Below are 15,760 nucleotides of genomic sequence, written 5' to 3'. Positions count from 1 at the left end.
TTAGACCACTGGGCCGGGATCCAGTAGCTTACGTAACTACCTTTAAACATGCTATTTGTTTGAGGGCTAGTGATAACTACAAAACAGTGAGGACAGAAGTAAGTAGATAGGAGTTTGAACCTAAGACCTATTGGGTGAAAGCTGAAAAAGTGCTAAATCACATAAAAGTTTAACAAAAACATAGAAGTACTCACTTGAAACCCACAATAAACCAACCAACCCCAATCAGGAATTTGATACGAATTAAAGTTACATCCATCTGCTAATTCTTCAGAAGAACATCTGAAGAGTAATTTGTTTAGCTCCAATAAATTCATATTGCCTAGAAGAACTCTGATCGAATTCGGCTTTAGTAAAGAATTATTTCCTGATGGTAAACTTAAAGGAATATAGGCATTTTCACCTTTACCCATAGCTTGACTTGTTCGAGGTTCATATAAACGACAATCAAACTGTAAATGAAAGAATCAATATTAATTAGATTTACGATTGCAATAAACTATGACTGGATGTAGATGAACAAGAGATAATGATTGCCAAAAATGTGTTACTTAACAATTTGATTACTCCATGTAGACGTAAACAAATAGGTTCAACAATTTACAGAAGAGAATATGCTATGAAGACAGTAGATTAGCTGAAGAGGGTCGATTAAAAGGGATATTGAAAATATTGTTTAGAAGTTGATTTTATTAACTAACCACCGGTGGTATGAAATAAAGATATTATAAAATATCAAACGACACTACTCAATTGTTCTAAATGGAAATGAAGAACATTTTAATTTGTAATTTAGTGTCTAAAAGTCATATGTGAAAAAAGAGTAACAGCTTCATTTCGAACCTGTATGGCCATTGTTAAGTAAAAATAAAATATTTGCATAACGTGAAATGATTGGTTTTGTGTCGACAAGCATCTTGGATGAAATTAGAAAATAATCTCGAAAAGAAAAACCAGTTGTCAATTTTATCCACTAAAGTGACAAAATCTACCACGAAATTACATTCCATATCGTATGAAATGTAATCTGTACAAATAATTGTTGGTTATGATGTAACGCTACGTCGCATCAAAACTCCAGTGAAATATTTTGTAATTTTAATACAAATTTTTTAACTGAATAAATATGAGGATTCGCTACTTAGTTTGACAAGTAATTCTGGAACATTATTAGTCCTGAATCTCCTTCAAATTTATCAACTTTGTTCAAGGTCACAAAAGTAAAATATGCAAGAATTTCCACGTAACTTTGTCAAAGACTCTGCCAAAGGAACACTTATCCTGTGGTTTTCCGGAAAACCCAGAAAAATTTCTCTATAATCTATCAATGGTGAAGTTAAATAGGATAGAATTAGATTTGTCGCTTGGATTTAAATTTCATATCCCCAAAATACATGCCGACAGAATCGACACAGAAACTCAATTTGAGAATTTATTTGATCAAATTAAAAAGTTGCACCCAGTTAGTGAAGAGAGGGCTGGTTTAAATATAAACTAGTTAATATCGCAAACCAATATCTCGTTTTACTCACACCACAGTTTAAACTTTTATCCAAAGACCACCTGACAGCATTACGAAATATTAAGCGAAATGATGATATTACGGTCAGATAAGGGTTCAGGTGTTGTTCTAATGGACAAAACAGATTATATCTCTAAGATGGAGTCCAATTTAAGTGAGCACATGAGATTCAAATTAGAGTAAAATTTCTTATGACTTTACTAACTGTATCTGAATCTTCGCTACATTATGATATATACATTCACCTTTAATCACCCTCGTATGTATATGTATGTCAATATCTGCAATAACGTTGATTTTCGAATATTTTAGGTTATAAGAAGCTGATGAGAACCTAACGAAATAAAATGAATTCATATTATTCTGCACCAATCTTCGTTCTTGCTCTCTTTAAGATTACAAATTAGTCATCAACTTTATTGGAAACCTATTGATTGCTTCTATATATCTTACATCCAAACGACATGCAATATGAAATAAAACCATTTAGTTTAATGACCACATTGTTACATAATCGGTAGAATACAAAAAAGACTAAGAATTAGGCCAATACTACATAGTGTCTGATCTAATGTACCCGTTTGTGAAAGAAATATCGCAGTTCAGAAGATGGAGACTGTTACATAAACAAAACAAGACTTAGTTATGTGCATGAAATGAATTAGGCTTGTATTGGTCTTTTCCTAACGTCTCTGTATGTTTATAAGCTAGAATTTCTTTTTTTCTGATAGATTGTATGACAAAGTTTTGTAGATTAAAAAAATCAAAAAAATTAGTAGTTGCCGTGCATAGATGGATTGAGCCAGGTCGATAGTTACAGACTGATTGGTTAGGGTCCAAATGACCAACAAAAGCAATGATGGAAGACATTGAATGATACAACTTGGAACTGGTCACGATGGGGAGGATATATTCACTCTTTATCTTGAAGTACCTGTAATTTTTATTTTGCGAATTCATTATTTCTTCTCAAAACATATTCTTTATGCTGAATGTTTTTACCACCAGAAATAGTGTTACTACTTCTAATCTCTCGTTTATTTTGATAATTCCATCTTACGGTGCTGATGTGAAGTGGCAACTTGAGCTGGTGAACATATGCCCCAGATTCTATGTTGTATCAATCTCATTGACTGAAACCCTACTTCTAAAATAACTTAGGAACTAGATCTATGGATCATGAGCGCATTACAATCTAGTTGAAATCCAGTGTTATCAGAATGATCTAAAAACAAGACTACAGTGTAATTTCCCTCCTTGAAGCTTGAATGATTGTGATATTATTGTTTTTATATTTTGATGAATTAGTCAAATTTTAGTAGTTGAAATACTAGTTGGTTGAGATAGTTCGTCTAAAAAGTTTATATGAAGTAGTTGATCAGTAGAATTTTTAAATAACTCTTTACAAGTGATTGATTTTGAAGTTTTAGGAATGAAATTGTGTAGACATGTATTATCAACTGTGGTGTTATAAAAATAAAAATAATAATAAAATAACCACATGTACAAAACTAAACTAACCTGTTGTGACATGAAATTATGTAAATCAGCAATGGCTTGTTGTTGGCTCTCATCTAATTTAATCGAAACAACTACAACTGATCCCGGTGGGAAATTGTAAAATAATAAACTATCCACCATAACACCATGTTCATCTGAGTAACTTTCTACGTGAAATGTTTTACTTTCAGTGGCTGGTACATTTTGTAAAATTGAGTAATTCATACACATTAAACCATTTATATACTGGAAAAGGAAAAGGGAAAAGAAATAAACGAAAAATTATCAATATATGGTTTTGGAGATTGTTGAGTTTTAATTGAGAGATCATAAGCCAATCAATGTTAGACCACCATTGAAAACATGGAAGCTGTGGATGGCCGTTTTGACCTAGTACGGGACAACTCGGCAGTGCACATCCACGATCCCGTAAGCGGAATTCGAACCTACGACCATCGGTCTCGCGTGCAAACGCTTAACCTCTAGACCACTGAGTCGGCAACCAATCCACAATATTGCGCGACCATCTTCCATTGTCATCGGTAGGTAGCTCCCTCACACCCGACAACGGACTGGACTCCAATGGTCACGGCTTCTCATTAGAACTCCATGAAGTCTATCTTGAAGCTAGTCACTAGTGAGCACATGATTATTATCAGAATGTGGATTTGTGGAGATTGTAGTAATTTTAACAGTTTAATTCATGAGTCGATCTAAGCTAGACCACCATTGAAAACCAGTCACATACCAGAATGAAACGGACGTCCAGTGCTTCCACGTTTTCAAGGGCGGTCTAATATTGATAGGTCCATGGTCTCAAATAAAAAATTATCAAACTACAACAGGACCGATATGTATTATTCTTTGGTTAAGAAAATTGTGTAGATACTATAGTCGGTGAATATTAGCTCACTCGATAGAAGTTGAGATTGTTAACTTCAATTTAAAAGTTTTACTTTTAAAACCTCGTATCTCGAAAAAGGTTTTTAAGATTTCTACATTTCTATTTGGAAGAATAGTATGAATATGAAAATATAACTACACTAGCGCCTCTCTTCTAAACAACTAAATGTACGTTTAGACAGTGAAGAATACAATGTGAACGGAGAATAAAACAGGTTTTCAAAGCAGAATTAACTGTGATGATCCGAATTAGGCCTGTTATTTATTGTCTGATTTGTGTAGTGATCGATGCTTTGAAACAAACAAGATTGGTTAAGTCTAATCCAGAAAAAATGTTCCCACAACCATAGGTTAAACAGATTCCTAAATGTTGTGGATAAATAGCCAACAAACACCTTGAAGAGTTAAAGTTCTGTTAACAGTTACCTAAATAATTAAGGAAATATATTTTTCGGATAACCAGCGTCATCAATATGCTTGCGATAATTCTTATTGATAACGACAGCTTTGATGACCTCGATTTACTTGGAGTAATTATTCGTTACCCCAATACATAGAGAGCAATTCATGTCAACCTGGGTGAAAGTTTTGCAGATAAATAGACAGCTTTACTTCACTAGAAGAGTATCATCAGTCAGATAATCATTCTATATTTGAATATCACATTCAGTTTGCAGGATTGATTCCACAAGATATTATATTTGATTTAATGATTAAAGCATTTAATTTCCAACAAACAGGTCACATGTCCGAGACTGGATCTAACTACTTTGGTCTGGGTATTCAGTTATTATCACTAGCTTCCACATAAAACAATATGATTGAAAGCCCAATACATAAACTTGTACTAGTCAAGTGAGTTGCATTTACTCAATTACCATAGTCAAGAATCCATTAATCATCAACCGTAAACAGATGGTGACATAATAACACTTTTGTCTTGCATTCTTCGATTCTTCACAGTACAAGAAATGCCATGGTTTAATGACATTACTGAAATGCAACTCCCCCATCTGATACACAAGAAACAATCCAACAAAAGCTAACATTTCATGTCTAGTTGGAATTTTAAATTATCCGTTCGTTCATACTGTTTACTTGTGCTATCATTCAAATGCAGGTCCATTTTCTGCGTTTAAACTGCTACAACCTGTTAAAACCAGAATTTTCAACACTTTCACACATCTTTGTCGTAGAAAACCTGATACTCATTACAACACAAATGAATACATGGACTGGATTCAGTATGCTAACTACATTTCAACTCAGTGTTTCGACAGGTTAGTACATATATTAAGTAATAAATGTTTACATTTTGAGAGTCAATGACGACCTTAAATAATTTATGCACTAAATTATTAATTATTTATTGAAATCAGTGAAAAATGTCAATAACAAATAGTCGAATATTTTTACAAATTAGGCATAATAAATTCGATAGTTAACTATAAATACATTCTATAAATTATCTATGTGATAAAATGCCATAATGTTATTACTTTATTATTTAACACAAAGAAACCTACTGCTTACTGATTTATTAATAATAAACTAATGTTTGGATACAAAATGGACACTGTAAGTGCTCTATTCGGGTTGTAGTTACAATCGAAATTTAGATCTAAGCACGACCAATGTAGCTTCGATAAATGTCAGATACATTTATTGTCATCTAGTATACGGCATTATGGCAATCAAAAGCGACCTTTATTTTAATTGGTCAATTATTTTTCGATCAGTAGTCTGTTCACTAACTAAGTTATAAAAACTAAATACTATATTATGTTAATCCACTAATCGTATATTCGATATGATCAGTGAATCACCATCTAGAATAGTCGGTTTACAGTCAACTCATTAGGTCATGGGTTCAAAATCAGCTCAATCAACTGAGATTTAGGTAGCCAAGTTAGCCTATTACACAAATTTACACAAAAAATTAGCTCGAACTTGGATGCATAAATTTAGAGTTGGTCAACGAATTACACCGTTGTGTAATTATATTCAAGCGATAAACAGCGGAAACAACATAATTCATACCTGTGGATTCTTTTTGAAATCTTTCTGTGGTGGATAATCTCCTTTAAATGTCGAGAGTATTTCACATAACAATCTATTCACTCGTCCACCCAGCCGAATTGGATGAAAATCTGAATGGTGTGGATTAGGTCCAGGATCATGAAAAGCTGTATGTGTTATCAATAGGACAGCTTCACGAGTTTCTGGACAAAAACGTGTCACACCCAACACATTTGGTGTAATCTTTAAAAAGAAATGAATAAATATGAAAAGCGTGATAACGAATGTTACCGTTGTCATATTATCGACATATTAAGTCAAATTATCGAACGAAATCTTTAACAGAATTAGATTAATTTACCAATTGTCGCTAACGACTAAGCATTTGTACACGAGACAATAAATGTTTCTATGAAAGAGATGACATTTAAATAATATTGGAAATAATAATACACTATACTACATTGTGAAAAAATTTCTATTATAAAAATACCACTACAAGACAGTATAACATTTCTGGTGGTGGTGTTTAATAGGCATAAGATGGTATTTGTTATGATAAATTGTTAAACGAGAGATATTAAAGGTTTCAAATTCTTAATTTCGTACATCTGTCTAGTTACCTATGTTGTGGTATCAGAACCTATATTAAACAAAAAGCTTCAAGTTTGAGGGAATTTCTAGCACTGTACATTGTATAACTGTACTGTATAACAGTCTACCTAAGGTCCTTCCATAATGTGGATTATATAACTCAATCAGCTCTACAAATCTCTTGTAGTAAAAATAATACTATTTATATTTCAAGTACAGATTCATGTACTCAGTTTTGAGTCACAGCCATTTTGGCATGGTGCGTACCGACAATAATCAGGTTTCCTAAAATGAACAAATAGATGGAGTGAATCTTTGAAAGTCCAGTACTATAACCATTAAGCTCGAATGTCTCAACATTATCCTATTTACTACAGTATAAATGTTTACAACATATTAGTCAATCAATCAGTTACAAGTTGTATTAATTAAGGAAAACGTATAATGAATGGATATTCCAATATAATTCATTTTTCCAAAAAAATAAAATAAATCGTAATAATAATAATAAATTGTGTACTTGGTCTACAAATGTTTCAGAAAATCCTTCAGATGATAGCCAACTATGCAGTTCATTTAAAATAGATTTTGGTTTAATTATACCAATATTATAATTGACTTGATCAGGCCATCGCGAATAGAAACGTTCCTCTTTAACTACATCAATATAATGTGGAACTAATTCATCATAACCACGTGTACTACCGATTGCACAACAAGCAAACGATCCAACTGCAGATAAAGGTAGATAATTAAAAACAGAATGTTTCTCCAATACACTTGGATTATCATGAGTTTGGTCATAGAAGACAGCATGTGATACACTCGGATATAGACGACGTGCACTATTTCGTTCAAAAAATGCTCCAGCAGGTCGAGATGCACCATATCGATGAACTTGTCGACCTAAATCGTGACAGTCACAAGCTGATAGGGATTCTAAAATTGTAAATTATTTGAAATAAGTAAATCTCGTAAGAATGTATAGAGAAAGCTTGAACAAGTGAACGTAAATTTTTATTATTTGGTTGTTTATTCTAAGGAAAGTTATAGTACAAGAGTGAACTAATTAGGTCTAAAGTAGTGATTTCAATGGAGACAGAATAAAAATGGACTTACAAAACGTTTGGTTTCTAAGGAAGACGATATTATGTGATATTGAACACGGAAAAATAAGCAGAGCACATGGAAAATAAAATGGGTACTTAGTTTATGTATCCAACTGTAGTAGATTTCCGGTACCTGAGATATGGACCTATGAAACATTTACTTAAAACTCATGGATCAGATGTTAACCGAAACATTATTGTATACAGATGACTGGAAAGTGGGGATTTCCCTACAAATTTGAATATCATTCACGAAATTTGCAGTAAACAAACGTCTCTTTGTAAACCCTGTAACAGAAGAGCATACCGATAACGTTGAAGCCCCAAAATCCCCTGGTACGGCCGAGGACAGAGAGAGTCCACTAATTCTCTTTAAATACTCTCATATGGACACGTACTTATAGTCACTGCCAAGGAAGTCCGACTCATTTTCTCGTGACAGGGGTATTGTTTACAGAAGTGAAAGGACGAAAAGCAAATGCTTAGAGAATAAATCGGGTTGGTAGATACAGAGGGTATATTTAGGAAATTTGTAAAACTCTAACTCTAAACCAATGGTTTTCATCGGCCCCAGGATCCTGGGGAGTTGAGTGGCATATGAGCCTACCCTTGGTCACCAGTTACTATGGGATTACATCTCTTGGCGTTGCTCCATTGCCTTGTTGGTCGTACCATTGGATCAAAGGCTAGGAGAGTCCCTACCAAAGAAACCAGCTGATTTGCCCTGAGCATCCGAGCAGTGTCCCGGCCCACAAATAATCGTGAACATGATTATTAATAAAGAAAACGTTTCCGTTCTCCCTCGCTATTTAAATAAGGGACATCTGCGACTACGTAATTATGTATAGATTCACTCAATGCTTCTTTATCTTTCTATTTCTTTTTATTTCCATTCTGCGATCACTGTAGTTTTTCCAACTCATAAAGAACTTCATCTATGGGGGAAGTTTTATCCAGTCTAGACGAAGTCAAGTCAGTGACTGGTCGAAAGTTAAAATACCACCAACAAATACGTAACCTTAATCAGCTTTCTTGAAACAACATGTACCATTAAAACTGATCTCCATCAACGTTTGCATACTAATGAAGATCGGATAACAGACAGGTTTGGTTGGCTTTAGAAATTTTTGACATCAACGTTTGTTATTTCTCTGAAACCCACATCCAAGATTCTATTGAAGTACTGCACGCTTGCTCCGCATCTGTAGATTAGAAAAGCTTGCTTCATGTGAGTTTATTGGGGGACCCTATAACATCTCCGTCAGACTTTGCTAGCACTGGTGTCACACTGAATGCCAGAGCAGAAGCAGCACTAAACGACGGGGTCCCTATTAACAGTTGATCTCAAGAAAACGTGTTCGATAAACATTGTAGTGTTAGCCATAGACTTGAATGCACAAGTCGAAAATCTAAGCACAGAGGAAAGTCAATTTGGTGGCCAATGGGGACGCATTGGTCGCAGGTCAGATAATGGTGAACGTCTCCCGCAGCTCTGTATAGACAACCTGTTTCCGGCTAGAACTGACTATCGGTAATCATCATCAACGTGCTATCCGGCCCCCTCACTCTACATTTAAAGTCTGGACTCAGATTGATTACATCGCGATCAGCTATCTCTGGCGTTGTTGTGTACAAAACTACAGCTCATTTTAAGTACTTGTCTCTACTCTGATCATGCCCTTATTTGCGCTAATCTTATCGCACGTCTCGATGGCTAACAAACTTCTCGTCTTAAACGGATTAATGTGATTAAATTGATTCCAGTTTCCGTTGAAACCATATAACAAAGCGATGTAGCTTCAAACCAAAAAACTGGATAACCACGAGTTTGGTGATAAACGGAGTTTTTATGTACGAAAATCGTAAAACTTCTGCATAAAGGAAGAAAAACCTGGTGATCAGAGGGTGATAACGAGTTGGAAGCGGTAGCTGCACTTGATAGCTGCCGCAATCTCTTTTAACTCATTTGAGCCACTGACTAAAAGAAGTTTGATGTAAGTAAATCAATTTGCGAAGCTGATGGAATCCCGATCAATAAAATTCAACGACGTCCTAAACGATGGTCAGGATTTTTTTGAGGAGCAGATCGCCTGATCTGTTGCCTCACAATATCGATCAGACTGTCCTACCCTTTAATGGCCAATGTCGACTAATTGACCCAACAAGGTGGAAGAAACCTGCAAGGAACTCCAATCACCAGGTCCTTATGACTTTTTTCCAGATCTTTTTAACCAAGGTCACAAACTCCCGGTCACTGGACTGACTGAGTTGCTCGGGGAAGTTTAAGAATTAGAGGGTGTTTCAACACCTTGAAATAAATCCGCCATCCCACAGATCTTTAAAAAGAGCTGACGTCAACTATGCAACAACTGTAGGGGGACAAGTTCACTTCTGATTGCATCCAAATTATTGGCTTCTGTCACACTTTGTAAGTTGCACAAAATATGTGAAAGATCGACTCACGAGAAACAGACTGGTTTTCTTTCCGGTCGCAGGCGTACTTACTATACATTCACCCTCCCCCAAATGTTACTTTTCCTAATATTAGTGAAGCCTTCTATGCGTTGGACAGGAATGTGCTCTGGAGTTCTCTGTTAAAAGTGTGTCTGAGGAGCTTATTAACGGTTAAAGGGCTCCATATGCAACTATCTCAGCCAGAGTATTGGCACACAACCACCTCTCTCTGTTGTTCTATTCCAGGAGCGGCTACACAATCTCACCATTACTCTTCAACTCTGCCATCAATGACATTCTGGAAACAACACTGGTGGAGGTAAATGGTGGTGTGTTTGTCACTTGGGGAAAGACGTTTTGGTCGTTAGTATGTAAATGATATTGTCTTACTGCGTAATGATACTCAAGCTGTGCAACCTGCAAGCAATCAGTTAACAATCAATATTCGATAGTATAGTACGTACTTTGCACCTTCTAAATACAAATTACTTTTGCAAGACAGGCAGGAGCGTATGCAGGCACTCACTCTTTGTGATGAGCCGTTGGTAGTCGAAAAGTTCGTGTAGCTGAGTAGTTGTATGAGTACAGGTGGTAGCGTTTTAGATGAGATAAATATACGTTTAGTGGGAGTCAGAGAGGCTTATGCCAAGTCAGTTCATCTGTGGCGACTTCATGATGTTAGTCTGGCTGCGAAAACTTGGGTTTACAAAGTGTTGGTGAGAGCGATTCCGCTTTGTTCCTGTGAAACCTAGCTTCTCCAAATTGAGAATGTTCGGTGATTATGTGTTTAATTACCATTCTCTACAAAGAATTGATGAAATTTAGTAGGAACGCTAATTTAGCCAGTACTTGAAAACAGTGATGGTCAACGAACAGAAAACTCATGTTTAGAATGCATCTTGTTGGGTAATCTGAAACATCCACTATTCTGTTTTTTTTACCTGAATCAGAAATTATATTCCATTCTTTGATTAGCAAAACTGATAAGCGTCGAATAAATCAGTCATATTGCTTATTTCTGGAAACTGATGCCATTTTAAGATGTATATATGGTTTATATGACAACTACATACAGTTATAGTAATTCAATAAGCAACAAATGCAATCGAATACAATGTATCAATAAGAAATAAAACAAAATACTATCATTATCATTCAACAAACTTCACCTCGTATTAAAGAGCTAAGACCTAATTTATTGATGAAAATGTTATCAACATATTCGCCTCCAGTGAATAATTCTGCAACCACATATAAATTAGGTCGTATAGCTCTAGCCTTATCAATCATGTATTGCGCTACATGAAGAGGTGTACTATGACAATTATCCAATCGTACTGCGTGAAATATTTTTGCGGTTAATTCCGTGTATTTAGTCATTCTATCCCAAAGATATGGGCTGTCTGCTGGTTTGTCACCATAACTGAAGTTTTTAAAAATTGGCAAAAAATAAAGATTAGGTTGCTGAGATCAAAAAACTAAACAGATAGACACAAAAATAGCTAATTAAATTCATGTTAAAGTAAGTGAAATTGTTTATAATGGGCTTTTTGTGAAATCATTGGTCACGTCTGACATTACCTACTGCGTTAAGATAAATGAACTGGACAAACTATTTATCTTGATCGGTTAATTTCGATCAATGAAATATATCTCCATGATCTAATTATTGTACAGTAACCAGTTACTTTCATTTTTTTGATGTTTAAAGTTTTGTTGATTTGACAATTAGTATGAACATATCAGCACAACGTTGGATTTTAGATGCAAAACATTAAGATCGATTTCTGAAGCAAAAATCAGAAGCCATAACTCAGTCAGTCAGTCAGCTACAACGTAGAACCAGGCACATATATGCATCGGTCCAAGTTGCCATACCTCATTAGCACAACAAGATGAACACCGAATTCATTGTAGTTAATTTAATGGCGGCAATGTATAAAAGAAAGATTGTATATAAGGATATGGTACAGGAAGAAAGAAAGATATGAAGCAGAACCCATAACTAGAGTCTTGAAGAATCACGGAAATTGTTAAAAGTGAATAAAACTGAGTAAAATTTACAAACGACCGCCAAGATAGTACTATTTATTGCATTCATATAACAGAAATTTCCCACCTATAGTAATATATAAATATATGATAGTGAAACTCGATAACCAAGCATATCGCGTTATCTGTTTTGAGTGTCATTATTTCGTGAAGGCTGATCATAACACACCACTTCTCAGAACGGAGTTAGTCAGTCTTAATCAATATAGGGTCTGACATGAATTTTCATCGGTTCGAATCACCACACCTTATAAACATAGATAAAGGAAATCAGCAAGAATAATAGCAGGTCAGCCGAAGCAGTAAAGGTATCAATGATAGTAACAAGTAAAAAAACACAGCGAATATGATTCGAAAGGAAATGAAATAAGAGAATAAACTGCGTGAAGTAATATTTAAACCTAAGATGTGCTTAGTCCTGAACCATCCGAACTATATATATATATATATATATATGCATCGTATAATTCTAGCTGAAATAATGCTTCAAATGTTTAACTTATAAAACGTTGCGGTTTTCACTGAATTATTGACTACAAGTGTTAACTAATACACGAATACATGGTTGTTTACGCAAAACACTGAATTGGGTTGCAAATAAGTTATTATGACAAAGACTAAATAAAAACTAGTGGTTTTTGAAAACATATATGTATGCGAATTTATGCTATGAAAATTCAAATGGAACAAAAATTACCGTAGCTTTACTGAGTCCCCCCAGACTATAAGTTCACGGCGTAAGTATACAAATGAGCTAGGTTCTGCAAAGTTTTTCAAAGGATCATCATTCATCACCCATCCATTAAAGGCCATAATTTTCGCGGCATCTTTGGTTTCCAAAATTGCTTCAGCTTCTTCGATGGTTTCTACGTCAGGGACTGGATGATAAAAGTACCTATTAAGAAAGCGGTAAAATTCTTATGATAACGATATATTTGAAAATTATGAATACTATCTAATCTCATTCACTGTAACAAACCAGGAATTTCGTAAACAATTCACTTTTTATTGCAGTCAGCCAGCTAAAAAAACACCACTCAACAGTGAAACAGTGTAGTGTTACCACATAAATTTAACTACAAGTCATCAACGTGTCTTTATCAGTTTCACCAACAAATACCAAACTTTGAGTGAAATGATTGGTAAACACTATATTTGTTAAAAATGTGGATCAGTCTTTTAGGAATATGACTCAGACACGCAACTATAGGGTATAAATTTTGTTCTTTTTACGGAAACTTTGAGATGAAAGCAATGTTATTAACATTTAGATAATATAAAAATGAAAACCTTTTACGTTAACATCGAATTGTATAACCAATCAGATGTATAGATCCCGCAGCAATATTGAAATAGCTTATCTTGACATCATGATATTGATGTTTTTACGCACAAAAACAGAAAGCTAGTTGATTATTTGATGTGTTATGACTAAAGAGCCTACTCATATAGAAATGCATTGATTCTATTCTTAGTATAGCGTGCATACATGTTCACTTAATTTTCTTTTCTCGCGACCTCTTTATTGAGACAAAAATAACACATTTTCTCCAAACTTATCTCGAAAATCTGCCAATACTTTAAAATTGTTAAATACCTCAAAAACACTAACTATCCATAGATTATGTAGACAGTGATTAGAACAAATATCTAAAAGTAAATGTTGATATATACTAGAATTCTTTTGAAAACATTGTATTGAAATATGTAACATATAGAAAAAGGAAAAAGGTATGCGAAGTGACGAGACAATTAACTAAAATTCCACTTATTATTTAATAGACCTTGAAATAGTCTAATGATGCTCTTTATAAAGAATTGTACTCCTGAAAGCCATAGCTAGATTTCATATAAAAACAATTATTAAACATACATGAGAAGAATTATTACAACTTACCACATATTGGGTGAATTATAAAATGAATATGTTTGAGAGGTGGACTTTTGGTGCGCGCTAAATAAACAACCAAACGGAAGGCAAATTTAACGCAGGAATTTAATTAAACGCCGGATTAAAATCACACACACACATCATTATACCAGTAAAGAAATCGACAGAGATAAACCACTTTTTTAACGAAACTGTACTTCAATTATCTATAAATCTGACATTTTGTCAATAGGAACAGTTAATTAATTGTTGAAGATGAATCAATTATACAGCATTATCCTTTGTCAAATAACAAATGTGTTTCCAAATAAATAACAAGGAATTGTAGATAACAAATAATGTCTTTTTATCAAATCGATGTTCAAGTGAATTTTATTATGACACTTAATGTATCACTACTAAACATTTCATCTTTTCGATAAACACTGTTTGGTAGAGCAAAGTGGTTTATATCAAACTTAAGGTTCGATTAGTAGAATGAAATAAGTCTTCTATCACACAAGTTAATGAAAACTTATAAATCAGAAACACTCGATAAATTTGATTTCAAGAAGCCGAAAAATATTGATGGAATAAGAGAGACTACGACAAAATACGATGAAAATAGATAAGACACTGAATGAAATTAAGTAAATTAGCTTATGATTATATGTTTTATGAGTAATTATTTGGTAACATTGTATTATTCAAAGATAACAAGGTTGAACAATGGGATAAAATAAAGAAATTAACAAGAATACGACAAATGAAAAAACGATATCTGTCTATATTATAATATACCATTATGATATATTGAAATGCACATAATATATTTTAGTTTATACACAAATAAATGTATACAAAATTACAAAAAGATATTCAGTGTACTTACGTCCACATAATTGGTGTATCTAGCGTAACTTGCTTAAGCTTAAGTCCATGAGGATCGTAAAATCGATAGCGAGCATTTGCCAAGACATTTCCTACGGCAGCTTGCAAATGATGCTTAATTTCATTAACTTTGTCATAATTTAGAGATATTAACCTGACTCGTAACTTTTCACCAGCAGCTTCAGCCTCACTTTCAGAAAGAGGAAGTTCATTCTCATTTTTACCTACAATTTCATGACATGCTATTGAGAAATCAACAGTAGCCCCGAATCGCCTTCCTTTTCTAGCCCCGTCAATTTTCAGAGATAAGTTAGTATCATTCGGCGAAATGAATGAAGGAAATGTTGCATGTTTTCCTAAAAGTTGAACAAGTAAATGAGTAACTCTAAAACAACACAATATTCGTAAATACCAGAAGATACTTGTCTGTTTCTTCATATTGACTTAAATATCCACACAAAACATCACAAAATCATTGCTGAAGGTGTTTTTAGGAGGTCAAAAAAGCCCACCATGAAAGAGGAGTAAAACTAATAAAAGAATATAAGTATCGTATATGTTGAAAAATTACCTATAACTAGCCATTGAAAAGACTCTAAAACATAGATACTTATTTTCAAAAAAGAGACCGGGGGACTATTTATGTATTAGCAAAGTACAAAGAGTTTTGAACAAACGTCAAAGGTAATTAAAAACTTTTTAAATACCGTAGTTTTCATGGAAGATACGATTTTGTTGCATGAAAAAAGTGAACTAATTGCATACATAACAGCCTGCAATATATTTTACGCTAGAAAATTCTATTGTATATTTCTGACTCATGATACTGAGCATGTAAGTTACACG

At 34.0% G+C, this 15,760-nt stretch overlaps 2 protein-coding genes across 2 annotated transcripts in view; both read right to left on the bottom strand.

Moving 5' to 3' along the window:
* The window catches only part of Smp_007640 (hypothetical protein), a gene marked incomplete at its 5' end in the record, with an annotated part of 38,948 nt that extends 26,680 nt beyond the window's left edge, over positions 1-12,268 (bottom strand). Inside the window, 5 exons of the mRNA XM_018800133.1 lie at positions 195-367; positions 3,040-3,268; positions 5,966-6,187; positions 7,059-7,477; positions 12,262-12,268. Of these exons, the coding sequence (XP_018653977.1) occupies positions 195-367; positions 3,040-3,268; positions 5,966-6,187; positions 7,059-7,477; positions 12,262-12,268 (1,050 nt within the window). The remainder of the gene's footprint in view (positions 1-194; positions 368-3,039; positions 3,269-5,965; positions 6,188-7,058; positions 7,478-12,261) is intronic.
* Positions 12,269-12,846: 578 nt separating this feature from the next.
* Positions 12,847-15,760, bottom strand: part of Smp_007650 (hypothetical protein) — a gene marked incomplete at its 3' end in the record, with an annotated part of 8,563 nt that continues 5,649 nt past the window's right edge. Inside the window, exons 5-6 of the mRNA XM_018800132.1 lie at positions 14,916-15,093; positions 12,847-13,048 (exon numbers count right to left, since the gene is read on the bottom strand). Coding sequence (XP_018653976.1) covers positions 12,847-13,048; positions 14,916-15,093 — 380 coding nt within the window. The remainder of the gene's footprint in view (positions 13,049-14,915; positions 15,094-15,760) is intronic.

The sequence above is a fragment of the Schistosoma mansoni genome, chromosome W (assembly GCF_000237925.1).
Source record: "Schistosoma mansoni strain Puerto Rico chromosome W, complete genome".
Classification (NCBI taxonomy): Eukaryota; Metazoa; Platyhelminthes; class Trematoda; order Strigeidida; family Schistosomatidae; genus Schistosoma; species Schistosoma mansoni.
Note: the sequence above shows the minus strand (reverse complement) of the source record. Positions and strands in the feature narration are given on the sequence as shown.